At 45.9% G+C, this 18,838-nt stretch overlaps 1 protein-coding gene across 2 annotated transcripts in view; it reads left to right on the top strand.

The window, feature by feature from the left end:
* LOC110492019 (nck-associated protein 5-like) overlaps positions 1-18,838 on the top strand; it is a 52,062-nt gene that overhangs the window by 14,842 nt on the left and 18,382 nt on the right. For both annotated transcript variants that reach the window (XM_021565973.2, XM_021565972.2), the window contains exons 2-6: positions 2,778-2,869; positions 16,694-16,819; positions 17,361-17,468; positions 17,590-17,709; positions 18,517-18,615. In XM_021565973.2, the coding sequence (XP_021421648.2) occupies positions 16,694-16,819; positions 17,361-17,468; positions 17,590-17,709; positions 18,517-18,615 (453 nt within the window). In that variant the 5' untranslated portion in view covers positions 2,778-2,869. The remainder of the gene's footprint in view (positions 1-2,777; positions 2,870-16,693; positions 16,820-17,360; positions 17,469-17,589; positions 17,710-18,516; positions 18,616-18,838) is intronic.

The raw sequence follows: 18,838 nt of genomic DNA, 5'->3' as shown, positions 1-18,838 counted from the left end.
TCAAATGCCGACTGCATTATCTGCCAAGAGAATTCTCTTCGATTATAATCACAGCCGTGTATATCCCCCCCAAGCAGACACCTCGACGGCCCTGAAAGAACTTTGTTGGACTCTATGTAAACTGGAAACCACATATCCTGAGGCTGCATTTATTGTAGCTGGGGATTTTAACAAAGCTTATCTGAAAACAAGGCTTCCTAAATTTGATCAGCATATAGAATGCGTGACCCGGGCTGGCAGCATTGCTACTCTAACTTCCGCGACACATTCAAAGCCCTCCCTCGCCCTCCTTTCGGCAAATCTGACCACGACTCAATTTTATTGCTCCCAGCCTATAGACAGAAACCTGAACAGGAAATGCCCGTGCTCAGGTCTGTTCAACGCTGGTCCGACCAATCTGATTCCACGCTTCAAGATCGCTTCGATCACGTGGACTGGGATATGTTCTGGATAGCCTCAGACAACAACATTGATGTATATGCTGATTCGGTGAGCGAGTTTATTAGCAAGTGCATCGGTGATGTTGTACCCACGGTGACTTTTAAAACCTTCCCCAACCAGAAGCCGTGGATTGATGGCAGCATTTGCGCAAAACTGAAAGCACGAACCACTGATTTTAATCATGGCAAGGCGACCGGAAACATGACCGAATACAAACAGTGCAGCTATTCCCTCCGCAAGGCAATCAAACAAGCAAAGTAGAGTCGCAATTCAATGGCTCAGACACGAGACGTATCTGGCAGGGTCTACAGTCAATCACGAATTACAAAAAGAAAACCAGCCCCGTCGTGGACACCCACCTATTGCTCCCAGACAAACTAAACAACTTCTTTGCTCGCTTTGAGAACAATACAGTGCACTGACACGTCCCGCTACCAAAACCTGCTGGCTCTCCTTCATCACAGCCAACGTGAGTAAAACATTTAAACTTGTTAACCCTCGCAGGGTTTCCCGGCCCAGACGCATCCCCAGCCACGTCTCCTGAGCATGTGCAGACCAGCTGGCTGGTGTGTTTACGGACATATTCAATCAATCCCTATCCCAGTCTGCTGTTCCCACATGCTTCAAGAGGGCCACCATTGTTCCTGTTCCCAAGAAAGCGAAGGTAACTGAGATATATGTCTATCACCCCGTGGCACTCACTTCCGTCATCATGAAGTGCTTTGAGAGACTAGTCAAGGATCGTATTGCCTCCACCCTACCTGACACCCTAGACCCACTCCAGTTTGCTTACCGCCCCAATAGGTCCACAGACAACACAATCACACTGCACACTGCCCTAACCCATCTGGACAAGAGGAATACCTATGTAAGAATGCTGTTCGTCGATTACAGCGCAGCATTTAACACCATAGTACCCTCCAAACTCGTCATTAAGCTCAGGACCCTGGGTCTCGACCCCGCCCTGTGCAACTGGGTCCTGGACTTTCTGACGCCCCCCCCCCCCCAGGTGGTGAGGGTAGGAAACAACATCTCCACCCCGCTGATCTTCAACACTGGGGCCCCACAATGGTGCGTTCTTAGCACTCTCCTGTACTCCCTGTTCACCCATGACTGCGTGGCCATGCACGCCTCCAACTCAATCATCAAGTTTGCAGACGACACTACAGTGGTAGGCTTGATTACCAACAATGACGAGATGGCCTACAGGGAGGAGGTGAGGGCCCTCGGAGTGTGGTGTCTGGAAAATAACCTCACACTCAACGTCAACAAACAAAGGAGATTATCGTGGACTTCAGGAAACAGCAGAGGGAGCACCCCCCATCCACATCGACTTGACAGTAGTGGAGAAGGTGGAAAGTTTTAAGTTCCTCGGCGTACACATCACAGACAAACTGAAATGGTCCACCCACACAGACAGCGTGGAGAAGAAGGTGCAACACTGCCTCTTCAACCTCAGGAGGCTGAAGAAATTTGGCTTGTCACTGAAAACACTCACAAACTTTTACAGGTGCACAACCGAGAGCATCCTGTCGGGCTGTATCACCGCCTGGTATGGCAACTGCTACGCCCACAACCATAAGGCTCACCAGAGGCTAGTGAGGTCTGCACAACGCATCAACGGGGGCAAACTACCTGCCCTCCAGGACACCTACAGCACCTGATATCACAGGAAGGCCAAAAAGATCATCAAGGACAACAACCACCTGAGCCACTGCCTGTTCACCACGCTATCATCCAGAAGGCGAGGTCAGTACAGGTGCATCAAAGCTGGGACCAAGAGACTAAAAAACAGCTTCTGTCTCAAGGCTGCTTGATACTGACTCAAATCTCAAATCTCAAGCCACTTTAATAATAAAAAATTGGATGTAATAAATGTATCACTAGTCACTTTAAACAATGCCACTTTATATAATGTTTACATACCCTACATTACTCATCTCATATGTATATACTGTACTCTATACCATCTACTGCATCTTGCCTATGCCGCATGGCCATCGCACATCAATATATTTATTGTACATATTCTTATTCATTCCTTTACACTTGTATGTATAAGGTAGTTGTTGTGAAATTGTTAGATTACTTGTTAGATACTACTGCACGGTCGGAACTAAAAGCACAAGCATTTCGCTACACTCGAATTAACATCTGCTAACCATGTGTATGTGACCAATAAAATTTGATTTGATTTGTATAAAAATAACGCTTGATGTCTGCAAACCGCACTAAATCCCCTGACTGAAAAATGCTCTGACTGGAAAAGGGAGGGGGGAGAGGAAGAGTTGAGAGGATGATAATAACAAGATGTGTCATTTCGTTTTTTTCCCCAGCTCCTTGGCTCTGACGTGGGGAGAGTAGAGAAGTGGCTTACACGCACAGGAGTAAACTGAGTACTCTGCTCTAAGGAGAGCTGGCATCACAGGTGAGTGTCTGTTCTGGAAGACTCTATTCTACTCTACTGTTGTATGTTCTTTGGCTTTCTGTATGTTTCCAACTATGAATATGGACCTTCCTAGCAATATGTTCTGGGTATTATACCTTCAGGAGACAGCATGCTTGGCTATTTATTTCTGGCGCGTGACACATTTGTTTTGCAGGCCTATAGTGTTACACATTTTCTTCTCCTTATAAAAGCTCCTAAAATGTCCTCATGATTACTTTTTTTATAGCAGATATCCATTTTACATTCATTTTATAGGGGGGAAAAGTGTTATGCATTCCAGCTCAGTGATGACATATGATGTATCTTGTTTTGTTCTCTTGCTGTTCCCTTTAAACTGAAAATTGTGCGTCGTTTCACCTGGTTTAGTCTGCATTTTGTGGATCTATTTGACGATAGAGCAGTGGGGGTGGAAGCATCATTGAAAAAGAGCAGTGGGGGTGGAAGCATCATTGAAAAAGAGCAGTGGAGGTGGAAACATCATTGAAAAAGAGCAGTGGGGGTGGAAGCATCATTGAAAAAGAGCAGTGGAGGTGGAAGCATCATTGAAAAAGAGCAGTGGGGGTGGACGCATCATTGAAAAAGAGCAGTGGGGGTGGAAGCATCATTGAAAAAGAGCAGTGGGGGTGGAAGCATCATTGAAAAAAAGCTGTGGGGGTGGAGGCATCATTGAAAAAGAGCAGTGGGGGTGGAAGCACCATTGAAAAAGAGCAGTGGGGGTGGAAGCATCATTGAAAAAGAGCAGTGGGGGTGGAAGCATAATTGAAAAAGAGCAGTGGGGGTGGACGCATCATTGAAAAAGAGCAGTGGGGGTGGAAGCATCATTGAAAAAGAGCAGTGGAGGTGGAAGCATCATTGAAAAAGAGCAGTGGAGGTGGAAGCATCATTGAAAAAGAGCAGTGGGGGTGGAAGCATCATTGAAAAATAGCAGTGGGGGTGGAAGCATCATTGAAAAAGAGTAGAAAAAGAGCAGTGGAGGTGGAAGCATCATTGAAAAAGAGCAGTGGAGGTGGAAGCATAATTGAAAAAGAGCAGTGGGGGTGGAAGCATCCTTGAAAAAGAGCAGTGGAGGTGGAAGCATAATTGAAAAAGAGCAGTGGGGGTGGAAGCATCATTGAAAAATAGCAGTGGAGGTGGAAGCATCATTGAAAAAGAGCAGTGGGGGTGGACGCATCATTGAAAAAGAGCAGTGGGGGTGGAAGCATCATTGAAAAAAAGCTGTGGGGGTGGAGGCATCATTGAAAAAGAGCAGTGGGGGTGGAAGCATCATTGAAAAAGAGCAGTGGGGGTGGAAGCACCATTGAAAAAGAGCAGTGGGGGTGGAAGCACCATTGAAAAAGAGCAGTGGGGGTGGACGCATCATTGAAAAAGAGCAGTGGGGGTGGAAGCATCATTGAAAACGAGCAGTGGGGGTGGAAGCATCATTGAAAAAGAGTAGAAAAAGAGCAGTGGAGGTGGAAGCATCATTGAAAAAGAGCAGTGGAGGTGGAAGCATAATTGAAAAAGAGCAGTGGGGGTGGAAGCATCATTGAAAAATAGCAGTGGGGGTGGAAGCATCATTGAAAAAGAGCAGTGGAGGTGGAAGCATCATTGAAAAAGAGCAGTGGGGGTGGAAGCATCATTGAAAAAGAACAGTGGAGGTGGAAGCATCATTGAAAAAGAGCAGTGGGGGTGGAAGCATCATTGAAAAAGAGCAGTGGAGGTGGAAGCATAATTGAAAAACAGCAGTGGGGTGGAAGCATCATTGAAAAAGAACAGTGGGGGTGGAAGCATCATTGAAAAATAGCAGTGGGGGTGGAAGCATCCTTGAAAAAGAGCAGTGGAGGTGGAAGCATCATTGAAAAAGAGCAGTGGGGGTGGAAGCATCATTGAAAAAGAGCAGTGGAGGTGGAAGCATCATTGAAAAATAGCAGTGGGGGTGGAAGCATCATTGAAAAAGAGTAGAAAAAGAGCAGTGGAGGTGGAAGCATCATTGAAAAAGAGCAGTGGAGGTGGAAGCATAATTGAAAAAGAGCAGTGGGGGTGGACGCATCATTGAAAAAGAGCAGTGGGGGTGGAAGCATCATTGAAAAAGAGCAGTGGGGGTGGAAGCATCATTGAAAAAAAGCTGTGGGGGTGGAGGCATCATTGAAAAAGAGCAGTGGGGGTTGAAGCACCATTGAAAAAGAGCAGTGGGGGTGGAAGCATCATTGAAAAAGAGCAGTGGGGGTGGAAGCATAATTGAAAAAGAGCAGTGGGGGTGGACGCATCATTGAAAAAGAGCAGTGGGGGTGGAAGCATCATTGAAAAAGAGCAGTGGAGGTGGAAGCATCATTGAAAAAGAGCAGTGGAGGTGGAAGCATCATTGAAAAAGAGCAGTGGGGGTGGAAGCATCATTGAAAAATAGCAGTGGGGGTGGAAGCATCATTGAAAAAGAGTAGAAAAAGAGCAGTGGAGGTGGAAGCATCATTGAAAAAGAGCAGTGGAGGTGGAAGCATAATTGAAAAAGAGCAGTGGGGGTGGAAGCATCCTTGAAAAAGAGCAGTGGAGGTGGAAGCATAATTGAAAAAGAGCAGTGGGGGTGGAAGCATCATTGAAAAATAGCAGTGGAGGTGGAAGCATCATTGAAAAAGAGCAGTGGGGGTGGACGCATCATTGAAAAAGAGCAGTGGGGGTGGAAGCATCATTGAAAAAAAGCTGTGGGGGTGGAGGCATCATTGAAAAAGAGCAGTGGGGGTGGAAGCATCATTGAAAAAGAGCAGTGGGGGTGGAAGCACCATTGAAAAAGAGCAGTGGGGGTGGAAGCACCATTGAAAAAGAGCAGTGGGGGTGGACGCATCATTGAAAAAGAGCAGTGGGGGTGGAAGCATCATTGAAAACGAGCAGTGGGGGTGGAAGCATCATTGAAAAAGAGTAGAAAAAGAGCAGTGGAGGTGGAAGCATCATTGAAAAAGAGCAGTGGAGGTGGAAGCATAATTGAAAAAGAGCAGTGGGGGTGGAAGCATCATTGAAAAATAGCAGTGGGGGTGGAAGCATCATTGAAAAAGAGCAGTGGAGGTGGAAGCATCATTGAAAAAGAGCAGTGGGGGTGGAAGCATCATTGAAAAAGAACAGTGGAGGTGGAAGCATCATTGAAAAAGAGCAGTGGGGGTGGAAGCATCATTGAAAAAGAGCAGTGGAGGTGGAAGCATAATTGAAAAACAGCAGTGGGGTGGAAGCATCATTGAAAAAGAACAGTGGGGGTGGAAGCATCATTGAAAAATAGCAGTGGGGGTGGAAGCATCCTTGAAAAAGAGCAGTGGAGGTGGAAGCATCATTGAAAAAGAGCAGTGGGGGTGGAAGCATCATTGAAAAAGAGCAGTGGAGGTGGAAGCATCATTGAAAAATAGCAGTGGGGGTGGAAGCATCATTGAAAAAGAGTAGAAAAAGAGCAGTGGAGGTGGAAGCATCATTGAAAAAGAGCAGTGGAGGTGGAAGCATAATTGAAAAAGAGCAGTGGGAGTGGAAGCATCATTGAAAAATAGCAGTGGAGGTGGAAGCATCATTGAAAAAGAGCAGTGGGGGTGGACGCATCATTGAAAAAGAGCAGTGGGGGTGGAAGCATCATTGAAAAAGAGCAGTGGGGGTGGAAGCATCATTGAAAAAAAGCTGTGGGGGTGGAGGCATCATTGAAAAAGAGCAGTGGGGGTGGAAGCACCATTGAAAAAGAGCAGTGGGGGTGGAAGCATCATTGAAAAAGAGCAGTTGGGGTGGAAGCATCATTGAAAAAGAGCAGTGGGGGTGGACGCATCATTGAAAAAGAGCAGTGGGGGTGGAAGCATCATTGAAAAAGAGCAGTGGGGGTGGAAGCATCATTGAAAAAGAGTAGAAAAAGAGCAGTGGAGGTGGAAGCATCATTGAAAAAGAGCAGTGGAGGTGGAAGCATAATTGAAAAAGAGCAGTGGGGGTGGAAGCATCATTGAAAAAGAGCAGTGGAGGTGGAAGCATAATTGAAAAAGAGCAGTGGGGGTGGAAGCATCATTGAAAAATAGCAGTGGGGGTGGAAGCATCATTGAAAAAGAGCAGTGGAGGTGGAAGCATCATTGAAAAAGAGCAGTGGGGGTGGAAGCATCATTGAAAAAGAACAGTGGAGGTGGAAGCATCATTGAAAAAGAGCAGTGGGGGTGGAAGCATCATTGAAAAAGGCAGTGGAGGTGGAAGCATAATTGAAAAACAGCAGTGGGGTGGAAGCATCATTGAAAAAGAACAGTGGGGGTGGAAGCATCATTGAAAAATAGCAGTGGGGGTGGAAGCATCCTTGAAAAAGAGCAGTGGAGGTGGAAGCATCATTGAAAAAGAGCAGTGGGGGTGGAAGCATCATTGAAAGATAGCAGTGGGGGTGGAAGCATCATTGAAAAAGAGTAGAAAAAGAGCAGTGGAGGTGGAAGCATCATTGAAAAAGAGCAGTGGAGGTGGAAGCATAATTGAAAAAGAGCAGTGGGGGTGGAAGCATCATTGAAAAAGAGCAGTGGAGGTGGAAGCATAATTGAAAAACAGCAGTGGGGTGGAAGCATCATTGAAAAAGAACAGTGGGGGTGGAAGCATCATTGAAAAATAGCAGTGGGGGTGGAAGCATCCTTGAAAAAGAGCAGTGGAGGTGGAAGCATCATTGAAAAAGAGCAGTGGGGGTGGAAGCATCATTGAAAAATAGCAGTGGGGGTGGAAGCATCATTGAAAAAGAGTAGAAAAAGAGCAGTGGAGGTGGAAGCATCATTGAAAAAGAGCAGTGGAGGTGGAAGCATCATTGAAAAAGAGCAGTGGAGGTGGAATCATAATTGAAAAACAGCAGTGGGGTGGAAGCATCATTGAAAACGAACAGTGGGGGTGGAAGCATAATTGAAAAACAGCAGTGGGGTGGAAGCATCATTGAAAAAGAACAGTGGGGGTGGAAGCATCATTGAAAAAGAGCAGTGGAGGTGGAAGCATAATTGACAAACAGCAGTATGGTGGATGCATCATTGAAAAAGAACAGTGGGGGTGGAAGCATAATTGAAAAACAGCAGTGGGGTGGAAGCATCATTGAAAAAGAACAGTGGGGGTGGAAGCATCATTGAAAAATAGCAGTGGGGGTGGAAGCATCCTTGAAAAAGAGCAGTGGAGGTGGAAGCATCATTGAAAAAGAGTAGAAAAAGAGCAGTGGAGGTGGAAGCATCATTGAAAAAGAGCAGTGGAGGTGGAAGCATAATTGAAAAAGAGCAGTGGGGGTGGAAGCATCATTGAAAAAGAGCAGTGGAGGTGGAAGCATAATTGAAAAACAGCAGTGGGGTGGAAGCATCATTGAAAAAGAACAGTGGGGGTGGAAGCATCCTTGAAAAAGAGCAGTGGAGGTGGAAGCATCATTGAAAAAGAGCAGTGGGGGTGGAAGCATCATTGAAAAATAGCAATGGGGTGGAAGCATCATTGAAAAAGAGTAGAAAAATAGCAGTGGGGGTGGAACCATCATTGAAAAAGAGTAGAAAAAGAGCAGTGGAGGTGGAAGCATCATTGAAAAAGAGCAGTGGAGGTGGAAGCATAATTGAAAAAGAGCAGTGGGGGTGGAAGCATCATTGAAAAAGAGCAGTGGAGGTGGAAGCATAATTGAAAAACAGCAGTGGGGGTGGAAGCATCATTGAAAAAGAGTAGAAAAAGAGCAGTGGAGGTGGAAGCATCATTGAAATAGAGCAGTGGAGGTGGAAGCATAATTGAAAAAGAGCAGTGGGGGTGGAAGCATCATTGAAAAAGAGCAGTGGAGGTGGAAGCATAATTGAAAAAGAGCAGTGGGGGTGGAAGCATCATTGAAAAATAGCAGTGGGGGTGGAAGCATCATTGAAAAAGAGCAGTGGAGGTGGAAGCATCATTGAAAAATAGCAGTGGGGGTGGAAGCATCATTGAAAAAGAGCAGTGGGGTGGAAGCATCATTGAAAAAGAACAGTGGGGGTGGAAGCATCATTGAAAAAGAGCAGTGGAGGTGGAAGCATAATTGACAAACAGCAGTATGGTGGATGCATCATTGAAAAAGAACAGTGGGGGTGGAAGCATAATTGAAAAACAGCAGTGGGGTGGAAGCATCATTGAAAAAGAACAGTGGGGGTGGAAGCATCATTGAAAAATAGCAGTGGGGGTGGAAGCATCCTTGAAAAAGAGCAGTGGAGGTGGAAGCATCATTGAAAAAGAGTAGAAAAAGAGCAGTGGAGGTGGAAGCATCATTGAAAAAGAGCAGTGGAGGTGGAAGCATAATTGAAAAAGAGCAGTGGGGGTGGAAGCATCATTGAAAAAGAGCAGTGGAGGTGGAAGCATAATTGAAAAACAGCAGTGGGGTGGAAGCATCATTGAAAAAGAACAGTGGGGGTGGAAGCATCCTTGAAAAAGAGCAGTGGAGGTGGAAGCATCATTGAAAAAGAGCAGTGGGGGTGGAAGCATCATTGAAAAATAGCAATGGGGTGGAAGCATCATTGAAAAAGAGTAGAAAAATAGCAGTGGGGGTGGAACCATCATTGAAAAAGAGTAGAAAAAGAGCAGTGGAGGTGGAAGCATCATTGAAAAAGAGCAGTGGAGGTGGAAGCATAATTGAAAAAGAGCAGTGGGGGTGGAAGCATCATTGAAAAAGAGCAGTGGAGGTGGAAGCATAATTGAAAAACAGCAGTGGGGGTGGAAGCATCATTGAAAAAGAGTAGAAAAAGAGCAGTGGAGGTGGAAGCATCATTGAAATAGAGCAGTGGAGGTGGAAGCATAATTGAAAAAGAGCAGTGGGGGTGGAAGCATCATTGAAAAAGAGCAGTGGAGGTGGAAGCATAATTGAAAAAGAGCAGTGGGGGTGGAAGCATCATTGAAAAATAGCAGTGGGGGTGGAAGCATCATTGAAAAAGAGCAGTGGAGGTGGAAGCATCATTGAAAAATAGCAGTGGGGGTGGAAGCATCATTGAAAAAGAGCAGTGGAGGTGGAAGCATCATTGAAAAAGAGCAGTGGGGGTGGAAGCATCATTGAAAAAGAACAGTGGAGGTGGAAGCATCATTGAAAAAGAGCAGTGGAGGTGGAAGCATCATTGAAAAAGAGCAGTGGGGTGGAAGCATCATTGAAAAAGAGCAGTGGAGGTGGAAGCATCATTGAAAAATAGCAGTGGGGGTGGAAGCATCATTGAAAAAGAGCAGTGGGGGTGGAATCATCATTGAAAAATAGCAGTGGGGGTGGAAGCATCTTCGAAAAAGAGTAGAAAAAGAGCAGTGGAGGTGGAAGCATCATTGAAAAAGAGCAGTGGAGGTGGAAGCATCATTGAAAAAGAGCAGTGGAGGTGGAAGCATCATTAAAAAGAGCAGTGGGGGTGGAAGCATCATTGAAAATGAGCAGTGGAGGTGGAAGCATAATTTAAAAAGAGCAGTGGGGGTGGAAGCATCATTGAAAAAAATCAGTGGGGGTGGAAGCATCATTGAAAAAGAGCTGTGGAGGTAGAAGCATCATTGAAAAAGAGCAGTGGAGGTGGAAGCATAATTGAAAAAGAGCAGTGGGGGTGGAAGCATCATTGAAAAAGAGCAGTGGGGGTGGACGCATCATTGAAAAAGAGCAGTGGAGGTGGAAGCATCGTTAAAAAGAGCAGTGCTGCTCAAAAAGCAACGCGTACTTCATGGTGTTCAGGGTTCCCCTTTGTTATCTCTGTACTTCACTCTCTGTTTTCTCTTCATGTCCTTTGTTATCTCTGTACTTCACTCTCTGTTTTCTCTTAATATCCTTTGTTATCTCTGTACTTCACTCTCTGTTTTCTCTTCATGTCCTTTGTTATCTCTGTACTTCACTCTCTGTTTTCTCTTCATATCCTTTGTTATCTCTTTACTTCACTCTCTGTTTTCTCTTCACGTCCTTTGTTATCTCTGTACTCCACTCTCTGTTTTCTCTTCACGTCCTTTGTTATCTCTGTACTTCACTCTCTGTTTTCTCTTCATGTCCTTTTTAGTGCATGTCCCAGTGTCAGTGTCCTTTTGTGGCATTTGAACAGGAAACAGGGGCAGCTTCTCTGTCACTGTGGTTAGATATGTCATTGGTGGTGGTGAAAAATCGTATTTGCTTTTTTAGAGGTTCCTCTTTTTAGATCCTCCTGTGTGTCAGTCAACAGAGGAAATATCTGGGATATTAGTAATGATCAGGCACTCAAGGGATGAGGGTGAAGCCTCTGTTCTATGTATCTCACGGACAGACAGTCCTTATCTACAGTAGATAGTAAACATTTGAATTACAGTCAGTGTTCTCTTTATCACACAATGCAGAAGAGAAGAAGGAGATGATGGAAGTATGTACCGTATATATTTCATACTTCTTATCACGGACTGCAGATTGTAATAAAGCACGTCTTGTTTTTATCCGGGTATATCATAAATTGTTTGGGAGTCTCCCCTGTTTATAATTCTAGAATGGGAAAATAAGGTAGCAAGCAATATGGCCGCCCTCCTTGTACACAAACTCCTTTTTGCATGCAGTGCTTCTCCATGGGTCTCAGTCTCATATCAGCACATTTCTGTAGCAGGGCTTCGCTCTCTCTCTTTTCTCTCCCTCGCTCTCTCTCTCTTCACGAGCCCTCTCTCTTCTCCCGCTCTCTCACTCTCTCCCTTCCCCCCTCCCACGCTCTCTCCCTCCCCACCCCTTGCTCCCTGCCTGGCACAGCAGTCTCTGGGCAGACACACTGATCTCCTCTCCCTGTGAATGGTTATCTGTTTGGGCACGCTGAAGCTAGTCAGTGGCCGAAGCACCACCCCCACAACGACAATGCTGTCCTTCACCACACTACAGTTGACCCCTACAGTTCTCTGTGACCCCTGCCTAGAATTTCATTGTATCTGCCGTGATCGGATGTAGGATCTGTTGTATAGTCAATATCAGTTGAATTGGTCTGATGGTGGGGAAAGAGGATGAGGTTAAGGATGGGGGAGAGAGCATGAGGGTGGGTGAATCAGATTTGATCAAGCTGCAATCAATAAATTGTGTCACTTTGGAATTGTCTGGATTAAATTCAGAAAAGAGGCATTCTCCTTTATCTCTTTGTTTTGGTCGCGATTCAAGGTTCTGCCCCACAGAGTACAGTACCTAGCAACAGCAGCATCTACCATGTTATATTTAGTCTCACTTTTATGTTTTGGTTAACGTGGAGTTCACATGGAGTTCCATCCCACTGGGCACGGACGTCATTTCAACGTGGAGTTCACATGGAGTTCCATCCCACTGGGCACGGACGTCATTTCAACGTGGAGTTCACATGGAGTTCCATCCCACTGGGCACGGACGTCATTTCAACGTGGAGTTCACATGGAGTTCCATCCCACTGGGCACGGACGTCATTTCAACGTGGAGTTCACATGGAGTTCCATCCCACTGGGCACGGACGTCATTTCAACGTGGAGTTCACATGGAGTTCCATCCCACTGGGCACGGACGTCATTTCAACGTGGAGTTCACATGGAGTTCCATCCCACTGGGCACGGACGTCATTTCAACGAGGAGTTCACATGGAGTTCCATCCCACTGGGCACGGACGTCATTTCAACGAGGAGTTCACATGGAGTTCCATCCCACTGGGCACGGACGTCATTTCAACGAGGAGTTCACATGGAGTTCCATCCCACTGGGCACGGACGTCATTTCAACGAGGAGTTCACATGGAGTTCCATCCCACTGGGCACGGACGTCATTTCAACGAGGAGTTCACATGGAGTTCCATCCCACTGGGCACGGACGTCATTTCAACGAGGAGTTCACATGGAGTTCCATCCCACTGGGCACGGACGTCATTTCAACGTGGAGTTCACATGGAGTTCCATCCCACTGGGCACGGACGTCATTTCAACGTGGAGTTCACATGGAGTTCCATCCCACTGGGCACGGACGTCATTTCAACGTGGAGTTCACATGGAGTTCCATCCCACTGGGCACGGACGTCATTTCAACCCAGCGTTTTACTTTACGTTTGGTTGAGTTGTCCACACAGCGAGCTCAAAAACAGAATTACCAACATGTCATTGGATTTAGACAAATGCCCTGATGTTGACGACTTTTTTTTGTTGAAAAATCCAAACAGTTTTCCATGTTGATTCAATGTCATCACATCCCTAAACAGGATTTAAATGACGCTGAAACAATGTTGATCCAACAAGTTTTTTGCCCAGTTGGACGTTGTGAACGTTCCCGAGAACACGCAGATGCAGTTATGCGGAAGAGGAGTTTTGTTGTTTTGTTCTGTTCATTTGTTATGAATAAACAAACCAGGTGTATGTTGTACTGTAGCTTGCCTGGAGCTGTAATGTGCATTAAGTGAAGAATAGCTGATATTTATAACTCCTCCTTAACGCTCTGGCAGGTTAAACACGCAGCTAATATCGTCTTCCTTATGCCTCTATAGGAGACACGTTGATCAGCCCTCCATTACAGGCCCAATTGGCCTTTGCTCAGTTGAATACAGCTCAATACGTCAGTTTAGATGGTGCTGCTGAGTTCTCAGACTGGCAGCGAGGGCGAGGATGGGCCAGTAATATTAGACCTGTTCAAATGCGTCCTCTGGGGTTGTCGAGGTTTCCCGTAAACGTATGCGCGCTTTGCACTTCGCAGCACTCGCCTCTTAGACTTACAATGCGCTCATCCCCACGGTCGGTTTGTGTTTGAGAACAGGGGGTTTACTGTACTGTACATGACCTGTCTGTTTAGCTCCGGGGTGAAGGGGATGACTTGGCAGGATTTCAGTACTGGTGTTAGATCAGTCTTATCCCCGACACTGTTTAATGCTCCTGAGAAACCCAGGGATATATCTCCAGACCTTCCCCTCCACTCACAGCTGTCACAGAACCCTACCACCAGCACTCCCACCATTATGTTCTGCTCCTATGGGCTTTGTCCAACAACAAAAAACGCTTCAGTATGCTCTACGTTACTATAGATTACTCAGTAATCTAGCTAAAGCCAACCAACAGGCTGATACATCAGTTATGCATTCATCCGACCAAACACACCCAGTCTTAACATGGCAGAGTAGCGTTACATCTCTCCATCGCCAAGAACCTGACACTAGAGGGATTGTTACGGTTCCGTTCTCACCAGAGAACGTCTTGAGATTTGTATTTGTATTTATTATGGACACTCTACTCTTCCTGGGGTCCAGTACAATTAAGGCAGTTATACCATTTAAAAAAAATTTTTTACAATACATTCCCAGATTTCACAACACACTGTGTGCCTTCAGGCCCCTACTCCACCACTACCACATATCTACAAAAGAAAATCCACGTGTACGTGTGTGTATAGTGCGTATGTTATCGTGCGTGTGTGTGTGTGTGTGTGTCTGTATGCATGTGTCTGTGTTTGCGTTGCTTCACCGTCCCCGCTGTTCCATCATTTTTATTTGTTAAATCAAATTTGACTGCTTGTATATCAGTTACTTGATGTGGAATAGAGTTCCATGTAGTCATGGCTCTATGTAGTACTGTGCGCCTCCCATAGTCTGTTCTGGACTCGGGGACTGTGAGGTAGGCATGGGTGTCCAAGCTGTGCGCCAGTAGTTCAAACAGACAGCTCGGTGCATTCAACATGTCAATACCTCTCATAAATACAAGTAGTGGTGAAGTCAATCTCTCCACCACTTTGAGCCAGAAGAGATTGACATGCATATCATTAATGTTAGCTCTCTGTGTACATCCAAGGACCAGCTGTCCTGCCCTGTTCTGAGCCTATTACAATTTTCTTAAGTTCCTTTTTGTGGCACCTGAACACACGACTGAACAGTAGTCCAGGTGCGACAAAACTAGGGCCTGTAGGACCTGCCTTGTTGACAGTGCTGTTAAATCAAATCAAATCAAATCAAATTTTATTTGTCACATACACATGGTTAGCAGATGTTAATGCGAGTGTAGCGAAATGCTTGTTAAGAAGGCAGAGCAGCGCTTTATTATGGACAGACTGCTCCCCATCTTAGCTTCTGTTGTATCAATATGTTTTGACCATGACAGTTTACAATCCATGGCAACTCCAAGCAGTTAAGTCGCCTCAACTTGCTCAATTTCCACATGATTTATTACAAGATTTAGTTAAATACAATGCTTTTAGTTTTAGAAATATTTAGGATTCATTTATTCCTTGCCACCCACTCTGAAACTAACTGCAGCTCTTTGTTAAGTGTTGCAGTCATTTCAGCCGCTGTGGTAGCTGACGTGTATAGTGTTGAGTCATCCACATACATAGACACACTTGCTTTACTCAAAGCCAGTGGCAAGTCATTAGTAAAGATTGCCCTGGGGAATTCCTGATTCTACCTGGATTATGTTGGAGAGGCTTCAATTAAAGAATACCCTCTGTGTTCTGTTAGACAGGTAAGTCTTTATCCACAGTATAGCAGGGGGTGTAAAGCTATAACACATAAGTTTTTCCATCAGCAGACTATGATCGATAATGTCAAAAACAGCACTGAAGTCTAACAAAACAGCCCCCACAATCTTTTTATCGTACATTTCTCTCAGCCTATCATCATAGAGACATAAAAAGGCTATCTAAGGTCAGGGCGTGACAGTACACACCCCCCCCCCACCCCCCCCCAAAGGTGCGGACTTCGGCCGCAAAACCTGAACCTATAGGGGAGGGTCCGGGTGGGCATCTATCCGTGGTGGCGGCTCTGGTACGGGACGTAGACCCCGCTCCACCTCTAGCTCACCCCACTTTGGTGCCGCCTCTGGTGCGGGGACCCTCGCCACGTGCCCCGGACTGGGGACCCTCACCGGAGGCTCCGGACTGGAGACCGCCGCCGGAGGCTCCGGACTGGGTATCGTCGCTTGAGGCTCCGGACTGGGTATCGTCGCTGGAGGCTCCGGACTGGGGATCATCGCTGGAGGCTTCGTGCCATGCCACGGTTGTCAATTTGTTTACTGTAAAATAGCATTGTATCTGGTCAAACTCCATTTAAAAAAAGTTTACGAAGGGTTGGTAACAGGCTGATTGGTTGGCTATTTGAGCCAGTAAAGGGGATAGTGGAATGACTTTTGCTTCCCTCCAGGCCTGGGGGCGCACACTTTCTAGTAGGCTTAAATTGAAAATATGGCAAATAGGAGTGGAAATATCGTCAGCTATTATCCTCAGTAATTTTCCATCCATGTTGTCACACCCCGGTGGCTTGTCATTGTTGATAGACAATGATCTTTTTTTTTTACCTCTTCCACACTCACTTTACGGAATTCAAAATTACAATGTTTGTCTTTCCTAATTTGGTCAGATATACTTTGATATCTCTACGGTGGCTAGGAAAAACTCCCTAGAAAGGCCAGAACCTAGGAAGAAACCTAGAGAGGAACCAGGCTATGAGGGGTGGCCAGTCCTCTTCTGGCTGTGCCGGGTGGAGATTATAACAGAACATGGCCAAGATGTTCAAATGTTCATAGATGACCAGCAGGGTCAAATAATAGTAATCACGGTGGTTGTCGAGGGTGCAACTGGTCAGCACCTCAGGAGTAAATGTCAGTTGGCTTTTCATAGCCAATCATTCAGAGTATCTCTACTGTTCCTGCTGTCTCTAAAGAGTTGAAAACAGCCAGTCTGGGACAGGTAGCACGTCCGGTGAACAGGTCAGGGTTCCATAGCCGCAGGCAGAACGGTTGAAACTGGGGCAGCAGCATGGCCAGGTGGACTGGGGACAGCAAGGAGTCATCAAGCCAGGTTGTCCTGAGGCATGGTCCTAGGGCCATGTCTCAACGCAAGGGGGATGACTTACTCTATGTTGGTGATTACATAGTACATTGATGTTTTGGGTGTAAAAGTGAGACGATTGTAACATTATGAACCTCCTTGTGTTCCAGATGAGAACGATGTCTGATGATACAGAACCGAGGATGTGTGATGAAGACCTGGAGTCAGACGTTGAGGACTACCTGGAGGAAGAAGAGAACAGCGGAGAACTCATGGACCGACTCAGAGAGCTGGAGGTGAGTCAACCCCAATCCTTTTTTTTCTTTTGAATTTTACCCCTTTTTCATGGTATGTGAAAGTTGAAGGTTGAAAGTCATGCGTCCTCCGATACACAACCCAACCAAGCCGCACTGCTTCTTAACACAGCGCGCATCCAACCCGGAAGCCATGTGTCGGAGGAAACACCGTGCACCTGGCCACCTTGGTTAGCGCACACCGACCAAGCCCTCCCCTAATCCGGGCGACGCTAGGCCAATTGTGCGTCACCCCACGGACCTCCCGGTCGCGGCCGGTTACGACAGAGCCTGGGCGCGAACCCAGGGACTCTGATGGCACAGCTGGCGCTGCAGTACAGCGCCCTTAACCACTGCACCACCCGGGAGGCCCTCGTCAACCCCAATCTTAATGAACTGAATATAAAGCATCTCAAATTATGTCATTTTTTAAATATAGTTTCACCACATATTCATTGCTTTCATTTCAATTTTCAAATTTATGAAAGTTATTGTCATACTAAACATTTACAGTTGTGAATAATATATTGGCTTCTTTTAACAGGCAGAGAATTCAGCTCTTGTGTTGGCAAATGAGAGTCAAAGAGAGGCATATGAGAGATGTCTGGACGAGGTGGCCAACCATGTGGTCCAAGCTCTACTCAACCAAAAGGCAAACTGACAAGTCATCCTCAACAATCCATTATTTTTTTTTGAAAGCCCATTTTGAATCACAACCGGTAAGACATGGGTTGTGGTTTTAATGATAAGTTTTTGTGTATACATATATGCAGGATCTGCGAGAGGAGTGCATCAAGCTGAAGATGCATGTGTTTGACCTGGAGAGACAGAACAGAGTGCTCTGTGAGCTCTTCCAACAGAAACTACCCAACCATTCAAGCCCTCACGACCAGGTATAAAGTAACAATCTGCCCCGAGACACGGCAACATTACACCAACTGTCACGCCCTGACCTTAGAGAGACGTTTTATTTCTCTATTTGGTTAGGTCAGGGTGTGATGTGGGGTGGGCATTCTATTTTTTGTTTTCTAGGTTTCTTTATTTCTATGTTTTGGCCGGGTATGGTTCTCAATCAGGGACAGCTGTCTATCGTTGTCTCTGATTGGGAATCATACTTAGGTAGCCCATTTTTCCCTCCTTTCAGTGTGGGTAGTTATCTTTGTTAGTGGCACCAGAGCCCTGTAAGCTTCACGGTTGGTTTTCGGTTCTTGTTTTGTTGGAGACATTTTAAATAAAAAGAGAAATGTACACTCACCACGCCGCACTTTGGTCTACTTCCAACGACGGCCGTGACACCAACTGAGTCTAGAGCCATGTTAAACACTCTTAGAGAAAAAAAAGGTGTTCTCTAGAACCTTAAAGGTTTCTCCAGGCTAACCCCATAGGAGAACCCTTTAAAGAACCCTTTCTGGTTCCAGGTACAACCCTTTTGGGTTCCATGTGAACCCTTTCTACAGAGGGTTTACATGGAACCCGAAAGGGTTCTACCTTGAACCAAAAATAGGTTTTCTAATCTGGACAGCCTGAAGAACACTTGTGTGCGCCATAGGAGTATACAGCCATGTCTCAGGGCAACGTCATAATCTGTCATAATCTGCTGTGTAGTGATGGAGCCTATTGAATAGAGAGAGTCCTATAACAATTTTTTTGCTTAAAGTGGTGTACATGATATCCTAATTGCATTGAATTTACTGTTACAGGTGCAGCCAGGACCCCTCCCAGTGTACAATACACAGCTGCTGCACAATGTCTCTGACAAACAGGTGGAGTCACAGTCACAGAGTCAAGCACAAGCCAAGGTGAGGACATGGCTGTAGACTCCTAGGGGGATAAACACTGTCTGGGTTACAGCAGCAGTCATGACGTATACTGTTGGGTCTATGGTTTCTCATATGAAATGGATATCCGTTCTATTTCACTGTTGTATTCAAGAGACCTGGACTTTCTCTGTTAAACTGATTTCCTTCACTTATGCCAACAGTGGTTTGTTCTGTCGATATTTCATACACAGTATAAGGCTGC

This window comes from Oncorhynchus mykiss, chromosome 16, assembly GCF_013265735.2.
Source record: "Oncorhynchus mykiss isolate Arlee chromosome 16, USDA_OmykA_1.1, whole genome shotgun sequence".
Classification (NCBI taxonomy): domain Eukaryota; kingdom Metazoa; phylum Chordata; class Actinopteri; order Salmoniformes; family Salmonidae; genus Oncorhynchus; species Oncorhynchus mykiss.
This window is presented reverse-complemented; position numbering and strand designations above follow the sequence as displayed.